The sequence below is a fragment of the Dryas octopetala genome, chromosome 2 (genome assembly GCF_963921425.1).
Source record: "Dryas octopetala chromosome 2, drDryOcto1.1, whole genome shotgun sequence".
Taxonomy (NCBI): domain Eukaryota; kingdom Viridiplantae; phylum Streptophyta; class Magnoliopsida; order Rosales; family Rosaceae; genus Dryas; species Dryas octopetala.
In genome coordinates, this window is record NC_141367.1 from 13,244,559 (window position 1) to 13,268,944 (window position 24,386).

General features: G+C 37.1%; 4 protein-coding genes and 1 pseudogene across 4 annotated transcripts; 2 read left to right on the top strand and 3 right to left on the bottom strand.

The window, feature by feature from the left end:
* Window positions 1–771: 771 nt before the first annotated feature.
* LOC147293226 (2-alkenal reductase (NADP(+)-dependent)-like) lies at window positions 772–2,218 on the bottom strand. Its single transcript, XM_086230325.1, has 4 exons — window positions 1,915–2,218; window positions 1,625–1,802; window positions 1,372–1,538; window positions 772–1,269 (listed from the first exon to the last, which is right to left on the bottom strand). The coding sequence occupies exons 1-4, from the start codon at window positions 2,176–2,178 to the stop codon at window positions 790–792; spliced, it is 1,089 nt and encodes a 362-aa protein (XP_086086451.1). The 5' UTR covers window positions 2,179–2,218; the 3' UTR covers window positions 772–789.
* A 3,225-nt stretch (window positions 2,219–5,443) lies between these two features.
* On the bottom strand, window positions 5,444–7,171 carry LOC147293227 (F-box protein CPR1-like). Its single transcript, XM_086232365.1, has one exon. It carries the CDS (start codon window positions 6,947–6,949, stop codon window positions 5,777–5,779), a length of 1,173 nt encoding a protein of 390 aa, XP_086088491.1. The 5' UTR covers window positions 6,950–7,171; the 3' UTR covers window positions 5,444–5,776.
* A 1,980-nt stretch (window positions 7,172–9,151) lies between these two features.
* Window positions 9,152–11,513, top strand: LOC147293228 (lachrymatory-factor synthase-like; annotated as a pseudogene).
* Window positions 11,514–14,450: 2,937 nt separating this feature from the next.
* LOC147293229 (2-alkenal reductase (NADP(+)-dependent)-like) lies at window positions 14,451–14,774 on the bottom strand. Its single transcript, XM_086231034.1, has one exon. The coding sequence runs from the start codon at window positions 14,772–14,774 to the stop codon at window positions 14,451–14,453; it is 324 nt and encodes a 107-aa protein (XP_086087160.1).
* Window positions 14,775–21,304: 6,530 nt separating this feature from the next.
* On the top strand, window positions 21,305–21,946 carry LOC147293230 (uncharacterized). The gene has a single exon (XM_086231035.1). The coding sequence runs from the start codon at window positions 21,305–21,307 to the stop codon at window positions 21,944–21,946; it is 642 nt and encodes a 213-aa protein (XP_086087161.1).
* The last annotated feature ends 2,440 nt before the right edge of the window (window positions 21,947–24,386 follow it).

The window sequence follows — 24,386 nt, forward strand, 5'->3', positions numbered from 1 at the left end:
AGTAACTAATTACTCTCATTTGGACCAAGACCAACCCCCAGCATTTCGCCGGCTGCCCTCCCTCCACCTGTCGTCGCCCCTGCTGCCCAGTGCCACTAACCCAGCCCCTACCACCGGTGCCGGTCACCTGTCCGGTCCCTAAAAAATTTTGCCACCGCTTCGCGGCACCAGACTCTACCTAACCATGACCCCCCAGGTTGGGGATCCTGGATCCGCCCCTGTCCCTTTGGATCAAGAGCCAAGACATGCCTTCATCCTCCTTACTTTTTTCAAACAGCAGCTATATATCTAACTAGCTGTATTTTGTTCTTATTTATTGAGACGACGTTGAACGAATTAAAAAAAATTAATTAATAATTTTTATTAAATATTTATTAAAACTTAAAAATTTAAAAATAAATAATCGGATTAGTCTAGCCTTATACGAGTTCAGGATGACCCATTATAAACCGGGTTATGATTGAACTGGATTTAAAATTTAAGATAATTGAGTTGGACTAGCCTGAACACAAAATGAAGTAGGAATATTAGTTTAAATGATTCAAGCTGGGCCGGTCTGAACATTAAACACCTCTATACGCATGTACACACAAACAACATGATTTAAACTTGTTATTAACTTGCCAATATTGATTAAGCACCCGCAGCTAGTACACATAATGAACTCATATGCAATAGTACTGAGTAGTGATCGAGTACATAGAGCCATAGAGGTGATGAAACTAATGATGAAGCAGTACGTTATTAAATAGAAGCAGTAGTGACAGTGGATGAGGTGAACATAAGAAATTAATTAGAATGATTGATTGATTCGGGAGCAACTGCAACGACTCCTTTTCCAGCATTGCGGCCAGTGAAAAGAGCGACAAGAGATGCAGGACCATTGTGGAGGCCTTGAGTTATGTCTTCCACATATGTGATCTTCCCTTGTTTGATGTAGGGCACCACAAGGTCCAAGAAGTTGTCATACAAGTGATAGTAATCGAAAACGAAGAAGCCTTCCATACGAATACGCTTGTAAACCAGATGCATCAAGTTGGTGATGCCTTGATGCTGCTCCAAATTGTATTGGGATATCATCCCACATACAGCAATGCGGCCGTGAAGTCTCATGTTGAGGAGCACTGCATCCAGCATTTTCCCCCCAACATTCTCAAAGTAAATGTCTATGCCTTGTGGGAAATACCTTTTCAAAGCGGCATCCAAGTCATGCTCTTCCTTGTAGTTGAAGGCCTCATCAAACCCAAACTTATTCTTCAGTATATCAACCTAATTAGTAATTAATACCACAACGTACAAAATCAATTCGCTATTCATTTATTAAAAAAGATTAATTGTATTCATTAGATATGATTATTGTTATATATGTACCTTTTCTTGACTTCCGGCACTTCCAACAACATAACAACCCATGAGTTTGGCAAATTGGCCAACAACCTGACCCACAGCCCCAAATGCTGATGATACATAAACATATTCTCCTTTCTTGGGAGAACACACTTGATAGAAACCAGCATAAGCAGTCATACCAGGCATTCCTGTAACACATATGTAAGTGTATAAATGGGAATTATTTAATTAATTAGTTAAAGAGAGATATATATGTAATTAGACAGATAGGTACCGAGAAGTCCAGTGTAGTAGGAAAGGGGTACATCCGTGTGGTGGATTTTAAACAAGCTCTGTGTGTTGTGGATGAGAGAGTACTCCTCCCATTTAGTGATGCCCCAAACTAAATCCCCTGCCTTGAACTCTGGATGCTGAGAATCCACAACTTTACTCACTCCATAACCAACTACTGGCTGCAAAGTGCAAATTCATGTTAAATTCAATTAATTAAAAAAGATATATTAATCGTTGTTTCTGAGTACTGACAATGAAATGTAAGTAGTAAGTAGTATGTAGCTTAATTACAGAGTGAGGGGCAAAGAAGACATTGCGATCTATGCCTGTGAACACATCGATGTCCTTAACACCTCGCATGTAGGGATCACAGGACAAGTAGAGGTTCTTGAGCAACAGAGAGCCTTTGGAATCCTCTGGCACTTTGAGTTTGATGGTAGCAGTGTTGAAGTACATGTCGGACTCCTCAGGATTGGCACTGATGTAGTCTCTAGCTAGCACCTGCTGGTTCCTCACTTCCCCTCCCATTCCTGTCTCTATATCAATCCCTTTCATCTCAATTCTCAGCTAGTCTCGACCAGACACCCCAAATTAAAACAACTTTCTTAATTATCACTTGACATGAGATAATAAGAAATGAAGTGATGGGCTGTATATATAGGGCGCGCACAGATGAACTGATGGGCTCAAATTAATATCGGTCAGCGGTTTGCAGTGTCATCCCTGGCGTCACCACCCATTATTTATTGCCTCGTATATGGTCCGTGGTCAAAGCCGCCTATATTCGGAATACCACCATAGTGGATAAATAATATGTATCATAAAAATGTGTTCACGTGATACGTATTACCTATCCACTATGATGGTAATGCTCATCATAATGAGAGCAAAAATAAATCCTACAACAATCCTCTAGAGAGTAACTTCATATCAGGATCAAAGCTTTCTATTTTGCCCCCCTATATTCACTGTAACTAATTAATAAGAAAACAATTTTCTCTCTTAATAAATTCCCTCTAAGGCAAACAACAAACTAGCATATATACATGAGATTTTATTTTAGAGCCTCCTCTCGAACATATATAAAAAGTGACATCGGTCATTATATCAGAAGACAATTAAAATTGAAGAAGAGATACCACGCCAAACTACAAGGCCATCATCACATAAGTCAGCATATTAAATTTTTTCTTTTTTGTAAGACTTGTTAATTTTAGTGGAGCGACCTAACCACTTTTTATTTTTTATAACTAAAAAGTCTAAAATACTTCAAAAATGTATCTGTCACGCGTAGTAATATGCTGGGTTTGTCTCTTTGCTACCCGACGGAATTAATATATCGCTCATTAATATTTTTGGCTGGAAAAATTATCTGAGGCGGCTCCATGACTATTGGTCTATAGCCCAAGTGCCCAACCAACATTTGTATTTAGTCTTAGCCCATTAGTCCTCTCAGCCCGTCACCCATCCAATAGCCCAGCCCACCTATAAGCCCATAACCCATAATTCCCAGTCCCCTTGAGTTCAAAACCCATATTGAAATTCAGATATTGTGTTGCAAACCCCAACTTTCACTCTTTCACTCGTAGTTGATTGTGACTGTTTCTCTCAATTGGGAATTTGGGATTCTGTTTGATATATTATAATCTCATAGATGAAGATGATCATGATTGGGTAGTTTAGGTTAAATATGTGTCCATAATGTGGATGAATAAAGGGATTCAAATTAACATTTAGCAGGTAAGGATTCATCATGATCGAGCTCATATAAGGAGGAAACAAGGCTCCTATATGTTGTGTTACTCAATGATAGTCCCAAACAATAATATTAGTTCATCGAATGTTTCCTCTTATTGACAACTACTTGTATATATATATATACAAAAATACTCTAAAACTAACTAGTTAGTAAGTTAATATAAAACTAACCACTCTATTGGGCCCACCGCACAATTTAATCTCAAAATCTGAACCGTCTATTTTTTAGGTCATACTTCAAAGATTATCTTTGTAAAAAATCTCTAAAATTGGAAGTTATTTAGTCATTTGATTATAACAACTATTTATATCCTTTTATTAAAAACACTGATTGTATATTTATTTGATCTCAATTAGATGACCAAATGATTTCCAATTTAGTTGATTTTTTGCAACGATGATTTTTGAAGTATAGCCTAAATAATTGACGGTTCGGATTATGAGATTAGTTATGTGGTGGTCATAAAGGCATAGTTAGTTTCGTATTAATTTACTAATTAGTTAGTTTTAGAGTACTCCTTATATATATATTAGATATATAGCGTTTCTTTTATGTATTCTACGTATATTGTGCTATATATACTTCATTCAAAACCAAATTCCCTTCAACATTGAAGGATTTCATGGATTCAATCATCTATCAATAAAGATGTATGTATTTGAGGTTCGAGAAGGACTTGCCTATCACGGAAATAAGAGATGTGGCATCCCTCCCTCTCATCTATGTCTTTGTCTCTCTCTCCCCCTCTCCTTCTCTCCAGCCTCTAGCTTTCTCTTTCTCTCAGTTCTGTCTTTGTCTCTCTCTTGGGAGGGATGCCACGTCCCCTATCATAGGGACATGCAAGTTTTATTCTTGAAGTTGTATTGAAGGATTACGGTCTAAAAATCTCTAGGTGCAAATTGGCCACCAGATTGCCCACCCGCAACTTTCAAAATTCAAATTGGAAAAGAAAAAAAAAATCAAAGAGTTTCAATTCAACTTTGAAAGTATTAATTCATCCACAAATTTCTCACGTGCCCAATCGTTCTAATTAACCCACAACCTCTTCTCCAGTCTTCTTCTATCCTTCACTAACACCACAAGTTCTAAGGTTTGCCAAAATAAAGAAGACATATTAGTACGTATTGTTCTTTACTTATTTTCTCTTGTTCTCTCTCTATAATTACAATACAATTTCATAATTAATCTATACATATTTATGAGTTGAGATGACACCTTATGGAGATGGATCAAAGAGCTGATTGTTGAATGTTTGAGATGAAAAACCTAAAGAAACCCCGATGAAAAGAATTAACTTATTTATCCCCCTATGTGATATCACATGGCATCCTCTCCCTCTCTCTCATTGGCTTAATTTCTCTCTTCTCTTACTCTCTTTCTCTCTCTCTCTCTCTCTCTCTCTCTTAATTTCTCTCATCTCTTGTCTATATCTCTCTCTTCAAGGGTGTCACATCATTACAATATGGGGATAGGTAAGTTTTTTCCAGCCCTCATTTACAAAAAAAAAAAAAAAACAATCCTAGAGAAAAAGAATGTGCACGTACGTATTGAAGATGGGAATAAACAATCCAATACTATGAATTACAACTATTGGATTAGTAATGGGTAAGATGCATGGTCTTTCAATAAAAGTAATTTTAATTTAATATTGTAAAGTGTATAGTCATTAACAAATTAAATAGTGATGTGCACCAATTAATTTTGACACATAGCATTGAGGCACAAATTAAGCCACATCATTGAGGTACCAAATCTTTTCCATTTTGTATTCCAAATATTTAATACTCTGTTCAAGATTTTCTGATTATCTTATGATCATAGAAAGAGGTAATAATATATGTCGACACTCGACAGTGATAAGTATTATTACAAAATTAGGCTAATATATAGCCTATTTAGATTGTGCAATGATTGAAGTTTTCCTTCAAAATATTTTACATTAAACTTAAATTAAGTGTCAAAAGATTTGAAGGCAACGGAATATCTAATCTTCTAATTAAAAGAAAAAAATTTTGGCATTATTTGAGAAGAGATAAGAACAAATCGCCACACTTTTGGACAAAATTCATTAACACTTTGCTTTCGTTTGATTTGTAGTCACCAATTTAATTACATAGAAGCTAGAAATTACAAATCTTCAAATTAAGGTTGTTATATGTGAATCTTTGACTCTCATTAACAAACAAGCAAAGAAACAAACAAAACCCACTAAAAATAGAAACACATACTGCATGCGAAATGAAATTCAACTCATAAGTAATTGTTGAACTGTGAAATCTAAAAGATATACACACATATATGTAACAATTGGTTGAGTATATAACTGTGCCTCATCGATCACCTTGATCTTCTTCTGTTAATTCTTGATCGATCTTTTATTCGTCTTGCGCTTTACTATATCAGTATTGATGACTTGATGTTGGGTGAAACTAGAGTCTCCAGGTATAAAGCCACATGGGAAGAGTCTATGTCCCCATTCAATATAGTTCGAAAATTTCTGTGTAACGGATTGTATATCACTAGCTTCCTTTGATGCAAGAGCATGAGAATTTCACCATTGTTTAAACTGCACAAAAGTGACATTAAGCCCATGTATTCAGAATCCATCTTCTGGGGAATGGTTGTGAATATGGTCCAAGATGCCTTCAAGCCGTACTCCTTCATAACCCAAACTTGATAATCCGAGCCATGGGGACTGTGAAGCATACTCAGGCATCCTCCCAAAACCCCCAATCCATAGAATGAGAAGTTCTTGTCACCATCACCTGGCAGTTCCACTTCTCGGTATGTCTCCTCCGTCAGATCAAAAGAAACGACTACGAAAGGCCTCTGATCATCATGATCAACAGAACTAGTACTTGTCCTTCCACGACGGACTGCCCAGTGGAGAGCCCCATTCAAAAGGGTACCCACCACGTTAAACAGGAAATAAAAAGGGAGGCTTTTGCTTCTTCTCCATGTATTGGTCTTCAAAGTAAAGATGTCAATTTCGGTGAGGAAATTGCCATTTTTACTGGAAGAAGTGGCCCTTACTATTTTACAGTCATCGATGCATGAATCGTAACCAAAACCATAGAAGTAGTCCTTGCCCTGAGTGAAGCTGAGGCTGGGTACTTGATGGACGTGCCTGGTAGATGGATTGTATGTGATTATTCGCTCCGAGTCAAGCACCAAACATAAGAGGCCATTGCAAGAACCAACAATCTTGATGTCTTTAACTGGCGGGCTCACCGCCACAGGGTAGTCAAGCGCCTCCACAACTGTTGTGCCTTGTGCTTCTGCATCTGCCACCACCGTTGCATTCATAGTATTGACTTGTACGTGTACGGACTGCAGGAGGGGTACAGATGAGATGAGCACATGATGGTGATGATGATGAGGATCTTGTTTGGTGATGGATCGGTTGAGGTGTGACTTAACGAACTTTGAGTCGGAAATGAGAGCAAGCCATGACTTGGATACGCATCTGAAACGGAGCAGCGACTTCACTGGCAGTTGCAACAGAATTTCCTCTACGATCTCCAAAGGAAGGAGTCGATGATGGTGATTGGGAAATGAGCTTTCCATTCTACGTAATAGTAAATATTTGTGTATGTACGTAATTGCACTGCACTCCGTAAATATGTTGTATATAGTGGTTTAGATGGATGGATCGATCAGGATGGGCTAGCTACAAATAATATTAGAGATTAGAGATTGGCTCTCGATCAAAACAAATCATACCAATTAAACATGGAACTGAAGAGGGTGGGTACGGAATCCAAAGGACGAATACGTGCATATTTATAGTGGCGAATTATAAACAAAGGTAACATATGCCAACCGTTTTCTTGGTCTGATAAAATATGCCAACTAGGCAACTACCTATTACTTGTCAAATAAATAAATAAAAAGACAACTAGCTAGACACTACTAGTTGTCCACTTGTGCTACGTCTATCCACACCAAACAAAGTTATAACTTGTCTCCATCCATTGCATCGCATGACTCACTCATGCATAACAGCCTTGAGAGTTGAGAGTGATCAGGATAAATTAATTACCTATAATATAAATAATTAAGTTAACTAGATCATATAATATTAATATATATATATATATATATACAGATCGAGAGTCTAGAATAAATAGTATAAAAAGACTAATATGCATAGATATATGGAAATTATTAATGATACTTAACATCAAGTATGATAACTTCCTGACAGCCATGCATGCACCAGCAAACTCATGAGTGTCTAATATACATCGATATTCATGGGATTAAGTAATCTAACGATCACATGCTCTGGGCCAGTGGGCCTGACCCCCTGATCAGTGGAGATGGAAATGGGTTAACCGCAAAGCAAATAGCAAACAGCAAATTAATTGATGAGACTTGAGAGCGAGATATAATTAATCATGCATCGGTATCTAAATTACTGTAGTAGCTAGACACATGCAATATTTGATGGAATGAATATAATAATATTCATTCCAAGAAAAAATATAATTACTACTTAATGATACATAGCGTAGCACGCTTTCACTTTATATACCTCGACACGTACACTTAGATTAAGAATTTAAGAGCAGCTTCAATTATCAAAGTGGCGAAGAAGACCTCTTCAATTTTCAACCGATCAACATACCGAAATTGTTTTTGTATTGTCAAGGTGGGCATGACCGGGTCCTCCTCGATGCATCACCGACGCCAGCTAGTGTAGTCTTAGTCTGTCATATGTCACCTATTTAATACCACTCTACGACTTTACGTTCACGGATGTATGTGACACAGTGACAAGAAAGTCTTCTACCTTTTTTGAAACAAAAAGTTTTTAACCTTTTTTGGGTATAAAAAGTCCTCTACATTTTCCCTCCATAATTAAAAAATAAATGTTATTCATCTTTTTTAATCTATTTTTTTTATCAATTTTTTACTATTATTTTCATTCTTTATAAATTTATGATCAAAATCATTCATTTTTAAAATTTAACTATAAAAAGCATCTTTACAAAAAATCAATCAAATCGAAAATCGTTTGGTTATGTAACTGTGATCAAATAAATAAGTAATTTTAATAACAATTTGAATTCACCGTTTGTTTCTTTTATAATAATTTTATAATTAAACGATTTTTTATTTAGTTGATTTTTTGCAAAGATGATTTTCAAATAATTATCTAAAAAATGAACGATTTTTATCATGAAAATACATTATGAAATGAGAGTAATAAAAGAGGAGAGCAGTTTTGCTCACCTCCCTTCTTAAATCATGACATCTGTTTTAAAAATTAACTATGAATTAACATAATATATTATATATATATTTTTACACAAATTTCTCTCTCTCTCTCTCTCTCCGGCTCACCTCTCTCCTCTCGCCTCTCTCATCTCTCTCGATCTCCCTTGCCGCCGCCACCCTCCAAAACCCAGCCCCTCACCTCTCTGCATTTCTCTTTCTGCCTCCAGCAACCACCTCTAGCATCTGTCATTTCGTCTATGGGCCCAAAGCAAATGAATGGCCCAGACAAGACTCATTGCATTCAGGCAATCTATGCCACATTATTCTAATTTCTTTAATTTAGCAAAATGGGAAAGAAAATTAAATTTGTACATAGTCATCTTTACGCAGGACCACAACAATCAGAGATATTCGCTTGTCCAATTTTATAAATAAAAAAAATATTATCTTTGCCTATCAAATCTCATGGATCAAGAATCACAGACAAAGTGGGATGGCAAAGTTTGTGTAAGGCTTACAAAGGCCATATCAGACTAAATATGGCCTCTATTCAAAGACTTCTTCAACTTCCACAAGTGGTTTCCAACCTTGCCACGTGTTACGGCATCCACGGAATTAACCAACGGTGAGCCGGCTGCATCAGATACTGCTCTGAGTCCTCAATCCTATCTAGGGGTCGGCAATGGGCCGGGCCGGGCTAGCCCGGCCCAAATTTTTTGGGTTCGGGCCGGACTCGGGCTTGAATTATAGAAGCCCAATAGGGCTTTCGGGCCGGGCCGGGCCGGGCTTGGGCTTTAATACACAAGCCCAAGGCCCGCTCATCGGGCTTTGGCTTGCGGGCTTGGAGGGCCGGGCCGGGCTAGGCCCGAACGGGCGGCCCAAAATGGGCCCAAAGCCTATTTAGACACATATATATCTTTAAAAAAAAAAAAAAAAAGGATTTTGGCTATATTGTGATTTGAACATGAGACCTCAAATAACAAGCTTCAACTCTCAACCAACTGAGCTGACTAGTTTATTTGTCAAATTTGTGAATCATAACATATTTAATAGCTCTTTCGTTTATTTACTTCAATAAATTATTAATATGCTTATTAAGTTATTATATAATACTATTATGTTAGTAATAGTGTAATACCATAAATAATAAACTTTTAAAATTATATACAATATTACAACTATAATAAAACATAAATGTACATATGTATTATTATATATTTTATTACATATTTTTATAAACAAACGATGCAATTGTGTTGTCAACGATCCAAACCGTTCAAATTTTAGTTCCTCACTCAAAGATAATTTGTGCAAAAAATTAGCTCAATCGGAGATGTAAAAGTGACATAATGGTGGTCAAATTAATGAACGATCGTGGTTTTTCTAATGATCATCGAATGGATAGATGAATTTCGCTTTAGCCGATTTTTTGTACGGATGATCTTTGACTATGAACATAGAAAATGAACAGGTCAGATTGTTGAAATCACGTTGTGGTCTTCATAATTATGGAAACAATAAGGTTTCAACGGGAAAGTTATTAGAATTATACTCTTCAAGTGTATTTATATGTAGAAGCTCACATATCGATCTTGTTTTCAACGATCCGAACCGTTCAAGTTTTAGTTCTCCACTCAAAGAGAATTCTTGCAAAAAATTAGCTTAATCGAAGATGTAAAAGTGATTTTTCTAAATGTAACGGTGGTCGAATTAATGAACGATCGTGGTTTTTCTAATGATAATCGAATGGGTAGATGAATTCCGATTTAGCCGATTTTTTGTAAGGATGATCTTTGACTATGAAAATAGAAAATGAACGGTTCAAATCGTTGAATTAATGAAATGACGATTGTGGTTTAATAACTTTAATTATACATGTATTATAAAAGTTGTATATACACATATACATTTATACTTTATTATACTTGTAATGTTGTATATAATTTTAAAAGTTTATTACTTTATTATTTATGGTATTACATAATTTACACTATTACTATTTACTAACATTATAGTATTATATAATAACTTAATAAGCATATTAATAATTTATTATAGTAAACAAATAAAAAACCTATTAAATATGTTATGATTTCCAAATTGGGCTTTGGGTCGGGCTTTGGGCCGGGCTTTGGGCGGGCCTAAACGGGCCGGGCTTCGGGCGGCCCATGGGCTTCAAGGGGATGGCCCAAGCCCAACCCAAGAGACTTTCGGGCCGGGCCGGGCCGGCCCAATTTTCGGGCCAAATCGGGCTTCGGGCCTAATGGGCCGGGCGGGCTTCGGGTGGGCTTCGGGCCTTGGGCTTTTTGGTGAGGCCTAATCCTATCCAATGGTGACGCAGCGTAACACGCAATTAAGATATATTAGAGAAAACCAGCGTTAATCCCTAAGAAAGAATCTGGAATCCACCAGAGAAATGAGAGAAATCTCAAGATTTTCTGATTGAAAATAATAAAACTGAAAAATACAAACAGCCAAAAGGTTGTTTAAATAGGTTCAGAACCCTAGACGTTCAAAATTCAAAACGGAAATAAAAATGGAAATAAAGTGCAATTTAGGAAACTTATTCAAAAACACTAAACTGCTTATTTGAAGCCCTAAACGAAGGAATTTGGCCAAAATAGGCCCTCGATCATCGCCTTAGGCGATGACTTGAATTTGTTTCGTTGTTCCCTTTGAATCGGTATATCATGGGCCCATTTCTGACACTGGGCCGGGCTGAAGCTTGTTTCTTTTCTTGGGCTTCTGGCGGTCGAGTTGTTGCATGAACCGTTCTGCCATTTGTTCTACATCAAATGGTGATGACACCCTCACCAGCTGGTGCAAGGAAAGATTAATAGCCATTAATGATGGTGAACGTAGTTTGAGCTATGAGATCGTGGACAGTAACATTGGATTCAAGTCATAGAGGTGAGAGGGGCTGGGTTTTGGGAGGTGGTGGCGGCAGGGGAGATCGAGAGCTAGAGATGAGAAAGACGAGAGGAGAGAGGTGAGTTGGGGAGAGAGAGAGAGAGAGAGAGAGAGAGAGAGAGAGAGAATGCAGAGGAGAGAGGGACAGTTTTGTGTAAAAAAAGAATTAAAAAAATAATAAGTTAACTCAGGTTAATTTTGTAAATAGATGTCATAATTTGAGAAGGGAGGTGAGCATACACCCTAGTTAAAGGGGGTGAGCAAAACTTCTCTCATAAAAGAGAAGGTGGATAGCATTCTCCAATATTTTCCCCCAAAAGCGAGCAACTAATTCTTATATACAACATTTACAAATTTATTTACGAGGAGCTTCCATTAAGGGATTTTTGAATAAATTTATTACGGGATTTTTTGTGGGTTTTATTCTAAATTATATTTTAATAATATAAAATATTAACATTTTAAGTCATTATTCAAAGATTATACATACAAAAATTAGATTTCGATAACCATTTAATTGTTTGATTAAATTGTCATTATTTTTAAATATTTGTTGAAAGCAATATATTTGTTTAATTATTTCAACAAAATCAAACTTTTTAATGGTTTATGATTTGTTTAATTTTTTATAGAAATGATATTCGAATAGAAATTTAAAATATCAACAATTCAGTTAGTTAAAATACAATATAAAATTAGTGGCAAAATATATATATATATAATTAGATTTACGAGAGATCTCTCGTCCCTCTTAATTACTTATACATGCATATCAACTTATCGGCTTTGTTGTTCCATATATAATACATTCGCTTGACAAAAAGAAAAGGACACTAAAGTCAACTCTCTCTTGCGGTCTTGCCTGTTGGTTATACAATAAATACAATTGGCTTAAATTTTGTTCCCATGCATCCTACATTCATTAATTTTAAAACCTTGCTGCCTTTTTAAAAATAAATAAATAATAAACAATTAAATAATAATTGCGATAGGAAAATTTCGCATCCTATATATCCCTACTACATGTCATCGACTCATCCGGGTATACTTTAAAACTAATTGTCCTTTCATCCGTTTATAATCACATTATGATGTTTTTTTTTTTTTTTCTTAAAAGGGTATATAATCTTATTTTTAATAAAAAGTCAACGTGATTATAGGTAGAAAAGTGTGTTTGAAAGTCTACTTTATACGGCTTAACATAAAAAAGGTCTAGTTTGTACGAAACGGAATCCACTTTCTTTGTTTACGACATAATTAACGTCCATATTCACATTTGTTTATATTATCACTGCGGTGATAAATACAATTTTAATCAACAACAAATGGGATGTTTACACATGCATATGCATGCTATATATGATGCAGAATGGAGTCTGTGTCAAAACTCAAAAGTGTACGTACTACTTTACTGGGGGGCTGGTGCATGTACGTACGAAATCAAATTATTGGTCCAAGCTGCAGTGCCTTCGTTTGTTAAAATAATTACCATATATATGTCGGTTCACGAGAATTAGTCTCAACTAGAATTAACAAAAAGATCGAGTTAAAAGCCAGCCATATGTAGCTTATTGTAGTAGTTATAAAGGAGGAGGAGATGGAAACAAAGTGTAAAAGTGTTTGAATATAACCGCAAACATTGAATGAATATGAATTAGATTTAGATTGATTGACTTTTACTTATTGACTTGGGTATTTTCCTCTAAAAACAAAGTGGATGATGATCGAGCTAGGTTAGTTTTTTGGTTGAAAGTTGACAAATCCCGGCCGTACATCGGAAATAGTCTCCATGAATTAAATGGGTCAGCGGCCAGCAATTCATCCGTATATTGCAACTTGCAAGTAACTAAATAAATAAAAGATGATGATATGTACGTTTGCTTCGGTCAAACAAGATGGTATGTACGTGAGTACAAAATAGTACAAGATAAGTGTTATTGAATGCTTCGAGTCTTCCACACTCAAATAAATAAATATACATTATGAATAATTGAGTACTTCAACTTAATACTTGTATATTTTGTTTTTTGACTTATAGTTGCATCTATATTATTAATTAAGTAAACTCCAACTAATTCTTATTTAAATATGAACAAGAGGGCAGATAATCTACAATAATTTATCATACCAAATTTACTTACTATTTTTATTTAGCATTAAATATCAATGGATACCGTAATTGTTTTTTTTTTTTTTTTGTCTAAACAACTTGTTTAAATTTGAATTGGTTCTTCAGATGGAGTTTGGGGATGATTGATTGATTGGGAGTTAAGATCAAGCAGATTATTTGAAGTGTCACATAAATCAATGAAAAATTGTACAATGTAAGCATCACATAATTTACACATACTTTTTTCCTTCTTCTTTGTTATGAAATACTTCTCAACAAGCCCAAAGGGAGAACAACATGGGCCAGAGCAGAACGACCAAGGCCATAAGCCAAGAAAAAGCCCAAAGAAGAAAGCCCTAATCAATCATTCATACTAATGTGGAGAGCTCTTGTAAGATGGTATGAAATTATGGTATAAAAATGTGGTAAGTGTAGCATTACTGTTTTACATATCATAAAAAATGCAACCTCAGCTTCACTTTCTCTTTGTAGCTCCAAGTCCTCCAACAATAAAAGAAAGAAATTAAAAATAAGAGATATAAAGAGAAACATCCAATGTGATATAAACTTTCTTGCATAACATATATTACGATGTAAAATTCACTAATGCAGACAACAGATAGTTTATTTGCTGTCTTATGTACCTGGAGTAAGCACGAATTCCCCACAAGTAAAATCACAGTCTGTTTAAAACCCCCACAAACCAACCTAAATTACATCATTGACCAACACAAGACACTGAAAATTTAGTACCAGACAGCAAAACGGACATATAACACAGGCACAACAAGATATACAAGTAAAGGCCAACTCATTGCTAGGATTCTAGGAAACTACAACTACTTGTTTTCCAACATTGCGACCACTAAAAAGTCCTACCAGTGCTGCTGGTCCATTCTCAAGGCCTTTAGCAACGTCTTCCAAATATACCACTCTTCCCTCTCTTATGTGAGGCAGAATATAGTCCAAGTAATTGGGATAGAGGTGAATGTAATCACGAACTGTAAATCCTTGCATATGGATCCTCTTATATATGAGACACATCAAATTTGTCACACCTTCAGGATGATCAAGATTATACTGTGAAATCATTCCACATACTGCAATGCGGCCATGGACCCTCATGTTAAGGAGGACTGCATCAAGCATTGTGCCCCCAACATTAAGCGGCCATGGACCCTCATGTTAAGGAGGACCCTCATGTTAAGGAGGACTGCATCAAGCATCAAGCATTTTTTTTTGTTTTTTGTTTTTTTGTTTTTATAATTTTAAACATATAAAGAAAATAATTAAAATATATTTTTTTTAGTGACTATATTGCCCCCTTTTGTTGACAATTTTAACACAAATTCATTTTGGTACCTATTAGACACAAAATAAAAGTTTAGGTACTCAATTGGGACAAATAAAAGTTTAGGTACCATATTAAGACAATGGTCAAACTTTAGGTACTAAATATGAAAAAAAACCCTTAAAAAATAAAATGTTTTAAGAAATAAAATATTTTATAAGAGGAATGACTTGAGACAAAGAATTTGATTAAGATTTGAAAAGAAAATGATTTGAAAGGAAATTTGTCCACTCGCTTATTGAGATTTTCCTTCACGTTTTGTTTTGAATGTTTCCCCCCAAGTAGTGGAGTTTGTTGAGGTTGACTTGTATCATATTGAGGCATCCCTTCGACTCTCACCTGTACATTGACATTGTAGGTGTTAGAAAATGATCATATTAACACAGTGGAAAATAAATTGTATATGATCATGCTTCGAATTGAGATATGATACAATAATTTCTATGATTTACAAAATATGATTCATACCTTGTTAATTCTCTTGATTAGAAGCCTACTAAGGAGCAAATTCACAAGCTCTCCGCCAGTTGGTTCTTTTAGTCACATAAAGATGTATTACCTCTAATTAGTCCACGCTAAGAAGTTAGTGACCAAGTTAGTTGGTCCATTTGACTTGGTAATTAACAATTTAATTAATTAATAAGCCCAAAAGCCCATCATTTTAATATTATTTCTATTATTATTTAGGCCCAATTAATTAACCCATTAATTAATTATATCCAAGCCAATTTCTAATATCATCTCATACCTATTGGCGTGTGACCTCTTAGGTTCCAATTGAATATGGCAGTGGATTGAGACATGATCTCAAAATAACCTAATCTGGATAAAATACCATTTTACCCTTAGGTCTCCACAAGTCAAGATTGACACCTAACAGAGTTTCATGACTACCCGGATTAACCGAAAAAAGAGAAGAATCTATTTCGTCTTCGATTGCAATATAATACAGTCTCTCTATCATCCTATGTTCCTGAATTATGGTTGGGTATGGAATTCCGTCAACCTTAACATAATCCTTGAGACCTAACACTTATGTATAGATTATATTCGATCGTGAAACTTTGTTTCCATGATCTATTACTTTGGCCAAAGATTCCTGAATCTAAACATCTATTGTCTCTTGAAACATCTCTCATATTATCAGGAATGATAGATCTTGTGTTGAAAACACACATGCCCCTATACGTCAGTAACTATACCCAATCAACATCTTGAACTAAACTCTAGAAATCTAGCCTTATGATACAGTCAAAGCATAGCGACTGAACGCACATGACAACTATGACATCTCAAGTCTAGAGACCTGTTATATTATCATGACTTAACGAATTCCTGCTGACATATGTGTAATACTCAATAGATCATATTGGCTTCATTGGATTGATATTGTCTAGTTATCAATCTTGTAACTAAGAACTGTTTAGACTTTAAGTAGAAGAGATATAAGTCTCATTGTCCTAGCTTCTTTAGGACATTATTCTCTTAACATGAAATCATGGACCTCTTTTATGCATATATATACACATATATAAGGGTATAATATGTATATGAATGATGAAACATAAAAGACAAGTTTGCCCATTGATATTAAAAATATATACAATATGCTTATTAAAACGATTTGCATAAAGTGCATATTCCAACAGTAGACACAATGTCTACTTGTTCATTTAGCTTATGTACGTTATACTTTATATAATTTTAAACTTTATTTTGTTTGCTCTGATTTACCCAATGTTAAGGGTGACTGAGTCTAGACTATTGGAAATTGATCATATAAACGCAACAGAATTTAAAATGCATATATATGATCATGCTTCGGATTGAAATATGATACAATAAAACATAATTTATCCAAGAAGGATTTGTACTTGTTCTCTTGATTAATTGGAAGCCCATCAAAGTGTGAATCCCCAAGCTCTCCACCAATTGATCCTTCTAGTCACACAAGTGTATGATCTCTAATAAGTCCACGCTAGGAGGAGATGGAGGGATGAACTTGTTGGAGAATGAGAGTGCTAGCTCTCTTCTCACAAGTATGGCTTTTGAGAAGTAGAAAGAACATAGAGTGATTTCTTCTGGGGCTTCTCATGTAATGACTTAAGTGTCTTTAAGTTCATATTTATAGACTTGAGTGGAAACCAAATTTCCACTCAAGGGGGGCCGGCCACCTAGTCTCATGGATCAAGTTTGTTGGTCCATTTGACTAGGCAATTAATTATTTAATTAATTAAATTATCATTCAACTAATTAACAAGCCCACTTAGCCCATCACTTTATTTAATTTCTATAGTCATAGGCCCAATTAATTAATCCATTAATTAATTCAGTTCAAGCCCATTTCTAATATCATCTCACACCTATTAGCGTACGTGCAACCTCTTAGGGTCCAATTGAATTCGACAATGATTTTAGGACATTCCTAAAGCAACCTAATCCGGGTAAAATTACCATTTTACCCTTAGGTCGATCTCCACAAGCCATGATTGACACCTAGTAGCGTGTCATAGCTACACAGATTAACCGAAAGAGAGAAGAACCTATTTCATCTCAATTGCAACACAATATAGTCTCTCTATCATCCTATGTTCTTGATTAATCATGGTCGGATATGGAATTCTGTCATTCTAACATGGCCCTTGAGGTCCAACACTTATGTATAGATTCCATTTGATCAAAGGAAGCTTATTTCCATGATCTAGTACTCTGACCAGAGATTCCTGATTCTAGATATCTGTTGCCTCTTGGAACATTTCTCCTATTACCAGGAGTGATAGATCCTGTGTTGAACACACACATGTCCCTATACGTCAGTAACTATACTCAATCTGCACTTTTAACTAAACTTAGGAGCCTACAGTTAAAGCATAGCGACTGAGCGCATAAGACAACTGTAGTGTCTCAATTCTAAGGACTAGTTGTATTATCAAGACATAACGAATTCCTATTGATGGGTGAGTAATACTGTATGACAGGTATTCGTTCTGTCGATCACGTTAAGTGAACCATTTATTGGCACTCATGATTTTGTCCTAGTGTCTCTCAATTGATAATCTGAGACCAATTATCCTAAACGTTAAGTAGAGATATATCATACTGGTCTTACTGGATTGATATTGTCCAAATATCAATTATGCGACTAGGAACAATTTTGACCTTAAGTATTGAGGGATATAAGTCTCATCATCCTAACTTCTTTAGGATATTATTCTCTCAACTTAAAATCATGGACCTCTTTTATGCATACACACATATATAAGGATATATGAATGATGATACATAAAAGACAAGTTTGCTTGTGTTGTTAGAAATATATACAATATGTTTATCAAAACGATTTGTATTAGGGCATATTCCAACATAGACTAGGTTTCATTTTGGGTAGGGGAGGATGTGAGACCCAAAATTTTCCAAATTTATTTTGGAATTTTTCTTTAATTTCTAGAATTTTTCTAGAAATTTGTTTGGCGGAAAATCGTATTTTTCACCTTAAGCTTTAATTGTTTGACCAACTTTGACTAGAGTTTTGACCCAAGTTAGACCTTTTAAAGGTGGTACTTTTACCCATGAACCCAACGGAGCAAGTCTCGTATTATTCCGAGTCCGGGAGATTATTTTATGAATTTCCCAAAATTTTATTTTTAAAAGCATTTTATCTTAGTTGTGGAGCTTGAAATTTTCGAAATTTTTCTAAAGGGAAAATTGGTAATTTGACCTTATAGTTAATTAGTACTAGTCGATACGAGTCCGTAGTATTTTTCGGGGTATTTTTCTGAGTCCCGAGCTATTTTTAATTTATTTTTGAAGTTGAGAAATATAGGAAAAAGAAAATAAAATAGGAAATCACCAGATCGCGCCACGTGGCACGATCTGGAGCGTCCAACGATGCATGGCAGCAAGATCTGATGGCTGCATGTGCAGCCAAGTGTCAGGGCCTTCGCCACGTGTCAATCTCTCATTGGTCAAAGTTATGACGGTTGACTTGAGTCAACCGCGTTGACTCACTCACCCTCCCTATAAATAGTGGCGTGAACCCCAGCTGATCCTCACAAATTCAGCCGCACGCTTCCCAAGAGAGAGCTTCTCTCTCCTCTCTCTTCCTTTCTCTCTCTTTTTCAATCTTGTTTTGAGTTTATCTTGAGTTTTAGAGCTCCGATCGACGATCCGATTTCGCCTACGCGATCGTAGTGACGAGCTCTTCAATTCTAGTAGTGTGAAGGCTATGTTTTGGTGAAGTTTTAAAAAAATCATTTATGAGCTCCATAGGTAATTTCTTGATCCCTGTCGAATTTCTGCTAAAATTTTGTTAAATAAATCTCTTGTTAATTAGGCTATTTTAATCTTATTATTTAGCAAGTCTAGTAGTACCGAGACTCTGCTCGTGCGAAGTCTTCAACAGGTATACCCTTAACCCAGCTTATTTAATTTGCTGTTGTTTAAGTGGTGGTTATAGACGAAATACCGTTTAACTGTTGTTATTAAATGAACTTAATAAATATTGAGGCCATATCAGTGGTAACCAAATAACGTGATGACTAAGGTCAGTCCATGAGCATACAAGCGTTGGGTACTGAGCCAGAGCTCCCTCAGTTTCCCCATGCACTGACCTGGTCACGTTGTAAGGTTCATATCTGATCAACCTCCTCGACAATAAATTAAAATAAACTTAGAAACCACACGGTTTGACATGACTGTCTGCCTCGGGGAGCAGGGTCATGCCGGATCAAGAATTTAGAGAAGCCTAGCAAAGTTACGCTAGTGCCAAACCTCTAAATTTTACCTGGTCTTAACAGACAAGGCCGAGAGTACGTTTAGTACGTTCCTAATAGCTGTCGTCGGATTCGGATCTCCAGTTTCCCAACAGGTACAAGTGGGACCCAGACACAGGAAAGGGATCAGGCAAGGGACACACTTTGGTAAAGCAGGTAGGGGGAAGGTACCATATCCCGGTTATTGGATTTCCTGCCTATTTTCGTACTATATGTATATGAAAATGTCTTTCACAGAGAATGTGCATGATTTTTGTATGGCATAATTGTGTGATTTTCTGTGTGATACCTTGGACGACCTGAGAGTAACGGGCACGTGTTGTGACCTTGGGTTTCGATCCCCTAAACCTCCGGAGGGGTAAGTACGGACTGGTTAGTCGAATGTCCTTCTGGGGAGGCTAACCAATGTGGTATTACCAGGTAAATGGATACTCTCACCACAGTATCGAGGTGGTGGTTGAATTTCCGATACTGGCGGTTGGCCTGTATGTGATCGGTCGCAGGTATGTTTCTGAACTATGTCACGTGACAGGAAGGATTTTCACTGAAAAAGATGTATGAGCATGCAAAGGCTTTACTCACTGATTATTGGCATAATTATCTTTATCATTACTGGCTTTGGTTACAATATCATTGATATTGATACCCTGTTTTTGGGTGTGCATTGCTTTTAAACTGTTTTCCTTGAAATCCTATATTTTCGAGTATTGCTTTCAAACCTAACCAGGATTTTCCCTCGAGGGGAAGCGATGAACGTATGTGACGCTTACCCCCTACTGTACTCTTGTGAGTGCAGATAATCCAGTTGTTGGAGACCAAGATTGAGGTCGTGGGTGTGGCACTTGCAGCTTGTCAGTTTCAGTCTTGCTATCTGGTTTAGATCCTTTCTTTGGATCTGTGGTGGTGTTACTCTTTCATCCTCGTAGGTGGCATGTCCCAATGGCTATCCATGAGTCCAATTTGTTGCACCACTTTGTTGAAAACTGAATCACTCTGGCGTGGGTTGGACTATCCTGACATATCTGTTTATCTACTGTTTTATTATGTAGCATTAGGGTTAGTGTATTTGAAACATATAACCCTCACGGGTTGGTACTCTTTACTGTTATTTATAATATGAGGCATTTTCAGTAATTTCTTCCGTTGTATTTTTACTACTCTGATCCAACCCGGGTTCTTCAATAAAAAGGGCTTAACTCGTTTTAGAGAGCTTGGGAATATAATACTCGGGGTAAGGGGTATTATAGTCTCAAGATCTTTAAGACGGGTGCCGCTGTGGTGTTCCCAGTTTCGGGGCGTCACAGAAAAAGTGGTATCAGAGCGGTACGACCTAAAATAATAATAATAATAAATAAATAAATAAATAACTTTGTAAGATTGTTAGTAGATTATTTTTACTAATATGCAAGATATGCCAACCCAGAGCCGATTCAGCAGATTCCTTCGAAGTTTCCAACCAAACACATCCTTCGATAAGTCTTTCCCTTGAAACACTTTTGTTCCTTGTATTACTTGTGTCAATCATTCCCTTATTTGTTTTCAGTCTTGCTGACAAGATGCCGCCCCGTTTCGATCGAACTAACAGTAATGCCAATAATCGGTTCGACCCACAGCAAATGGCTGAATTTATGCAGGCTTTCTTTGCTCAACAAGCTGGTAACCGTCTCACTCCCGCTGAACGTGAAGATAAGCGACGAGGCGAGTACTTAGATCGTTTCCTTAGGACTAAGCCGATGAAGTTTCACGGAAGTTCTGAACCCGATTTAGCTGAGAATTGGGTTACGCACATCGAGAAGAAGCTCGAGTCGATTAACGCACCAGATGAGTACAAGATCTGGCTAGCTACACATGTGTTTGAAGGCGAAGCTGACGGATGGTGGAGATGCATTAGGCACCGAGAAAATATTAACACTATGACTTGGGAAGGATTTAGGGAATTGTTCTACGACAGATATTTTCCCGAGCCACTGCAGATGACAAAGATGAAGGAATTCATGGATCTAGAGCAGGGAAACATGACTGTTTCTGAATACGTGGGAAAGTTTACTGAACTTGGACGTTTCGTCCTATCTACCATGAATGATGAGAAGGCAAAGACTGTCAGATTTCTGCAAGGTCTGAAGAACGGGATTCGCCAATACTTGGCAAGTCAAAGGTTTACAGTTTTCAAAGATGTGGTCAATGCTGCTTATGCTTAGGAGCAGGATTTCCTTGCAACTAGACAGAAAGGGGAAATTGCGAGGTCTGAGGGAACAAGACTAGGAAAAAGAAGAAATTTTCAGAGGGGAGGACCCTCCCGAAACCAAAGAAACTGGAAGAAGACTAGACTTCAAATTTGTTTCCAGTGTGGAGGTGAAGGTCACTACAGAAATGATTGTCCTACTAGAACACAGCAGAATGCCCCCAGGCCACAACCACAGATACAGGCTGTACCACAACAATTTAGAGCTCAACCATTGCAACATGCACCACCATAACCCAACAATCGTGGAGGACAAGGAAGAGGTGGCGGAGGAAGACCACAACCAGCTAGAGGAGGACGAGTTTTTGCAGTAAGAGCTAACCAGGAAGAAGCCCCACTTGACGGTACTATACTGCTCTTTAATACTGAAGTTAGAATTTTGTTCGATACGGGTGCTTCACATTCATTTGTCTCTGTTAGCTTTACTGAGAAATTAGGATTGCATGCTGAACCTTTAGCTGAAACCATCCACATGAGTACACCCATTGGCACAACAACCGAGGTAGATAGAATTTACCAATCTTGCCAACTAGTAGTCCAAGACCGAGTCTTGACAGCAAACCTATACCCTTTGAACATGGATTACTACGACCTTATTCTAGGAATGGATTGGTTACAAGAAAATCAGGCACAGATCGATTGTGAGAAAAGAAAAGTGAAGGTAGTCACGAGTAACAGAGAAGAGGTGATCATCCGATTGCACAAACCGCTACAACCCATCAACCCATTGCTGAGAGTCTGTTTCAAAAGCAAGAGAGTTATGCTATGCTATTCACTCATCATTTCCACACAAGCCAAGCAGAAGGAAGATAAACCAATACCAGTGGTAGACGAATACCCAGACGTTTTTCCAGAAGATCTGCCCGGAATCCCACCAACAAGAGAAGTAGAATTCAAGATTGAACTTGTACCAGGCACTCAACCTATTTCAATCCCGCCCTACCGCATGGCACCAGCCGAGATGGTGGAGCTGAAGAAGCAATTAGACGACTTGAAGGAGAAGGGCTTTATCAGAGAAAGTATATCACCATGGGGAGCCCCTGTTCTATTTGCCAAAAAGCATGATGGAACATTGCGACTCTGCATAGACTACCGGAAGCTGAACCAAGTCACAATCAAGAACAAGTATTCATTGCTTAGAATTGACGAGCTATTTGATCAACTTAGTGGAGCGAAGTACTTCTCAAAGATTGATCTCAGATCCGGCTACCATCAACTCAGAGTTCGAGACGAAGACATCCCAAAGACTGCTTTTCGTACCAGATACGGACATTATGAGTTCGTTGTGATGCCGTTTGGATTGACAAATGCACCTGCCGCATTCATGGACCTGATGAACCGAGCATTCCGTCCATACTTGGACAAATTTGTTATTGTCTTTATCGACGACATCCTGATTTACTCCAAGAGTAAGGAAGAGCATGAAGAGCATCTGAGAATTGTCCTACAGACATTACTTCAAAAGCAACTTTACGCCAAGAAGTCAAAATGTGAATTTTGGCTGAAAGAGGTACAGTTCCTTGGCCACATCATCTCAGAAAAAGGATTATCTCCTGATCCCAAGAAGATCGAAGCAGTTCTGAATTGGGAACAACCGAAGAGCATGACAGAAGTCCGTAGTTTTCTTGGATTAGCAGGTTATTACAGAAGGTTCGTAGAAGGTTTTTCCAAGATTGCTACCCCGATGACTCGATTACTCAGAAAAGGATTCAAGTTTGAATGGAACGAGAAGTGTGAAGAAGCATTAATTCCAAGAGCTCAAGAAACGACTGACAACTGCCCCAGTGTTAGTCTTACCCAACAATGAAGATCCTTATGAAGTCTACACCGACGCGTCCATAATAGGAGTCGGATGTGTACTGATGCAGAATGGGCGAGTGATAGCCTATGCCTCAAGACAGTTGAAGGAATATGAAAAGAATTATCCAACTCATGATTTGGAGTTAGCCGCTGTTGTACACGCTCTAAAAATCTGGAGATGCTACTTGTATGGAGGTCGATTCATTGTTTTCTCAGATCACAAGAGCCTCAAGCATATATTCACTCAGAGAGATCTGAATTTGCGACAACGACGCTGGATGGAGTATCTTAAAGATTATGATTTTGAATTACAATATCATCCAGGAAAAGCCAACAAAGTAGCTGATGCACTGAGCAGAAAGAAAAACACTCTAGCCAGTTTAATGATGGCTGAACGGGAGATCCTACAGACTTTGGATCAGTACAAAGTCAACGTACTCCATGATGGAAGGATTGCAAGTATGCAGATTGAGCCCCAATTGGAGCAAGAATTAGTTCAAGAACAAGAAGGGGATCTAGAGATACAACAGAAGAAGAAGGAGGTATACTCAGGAGATGCACCTGGGGAATGGAAGGTACATTCTGATGGAAGTTTG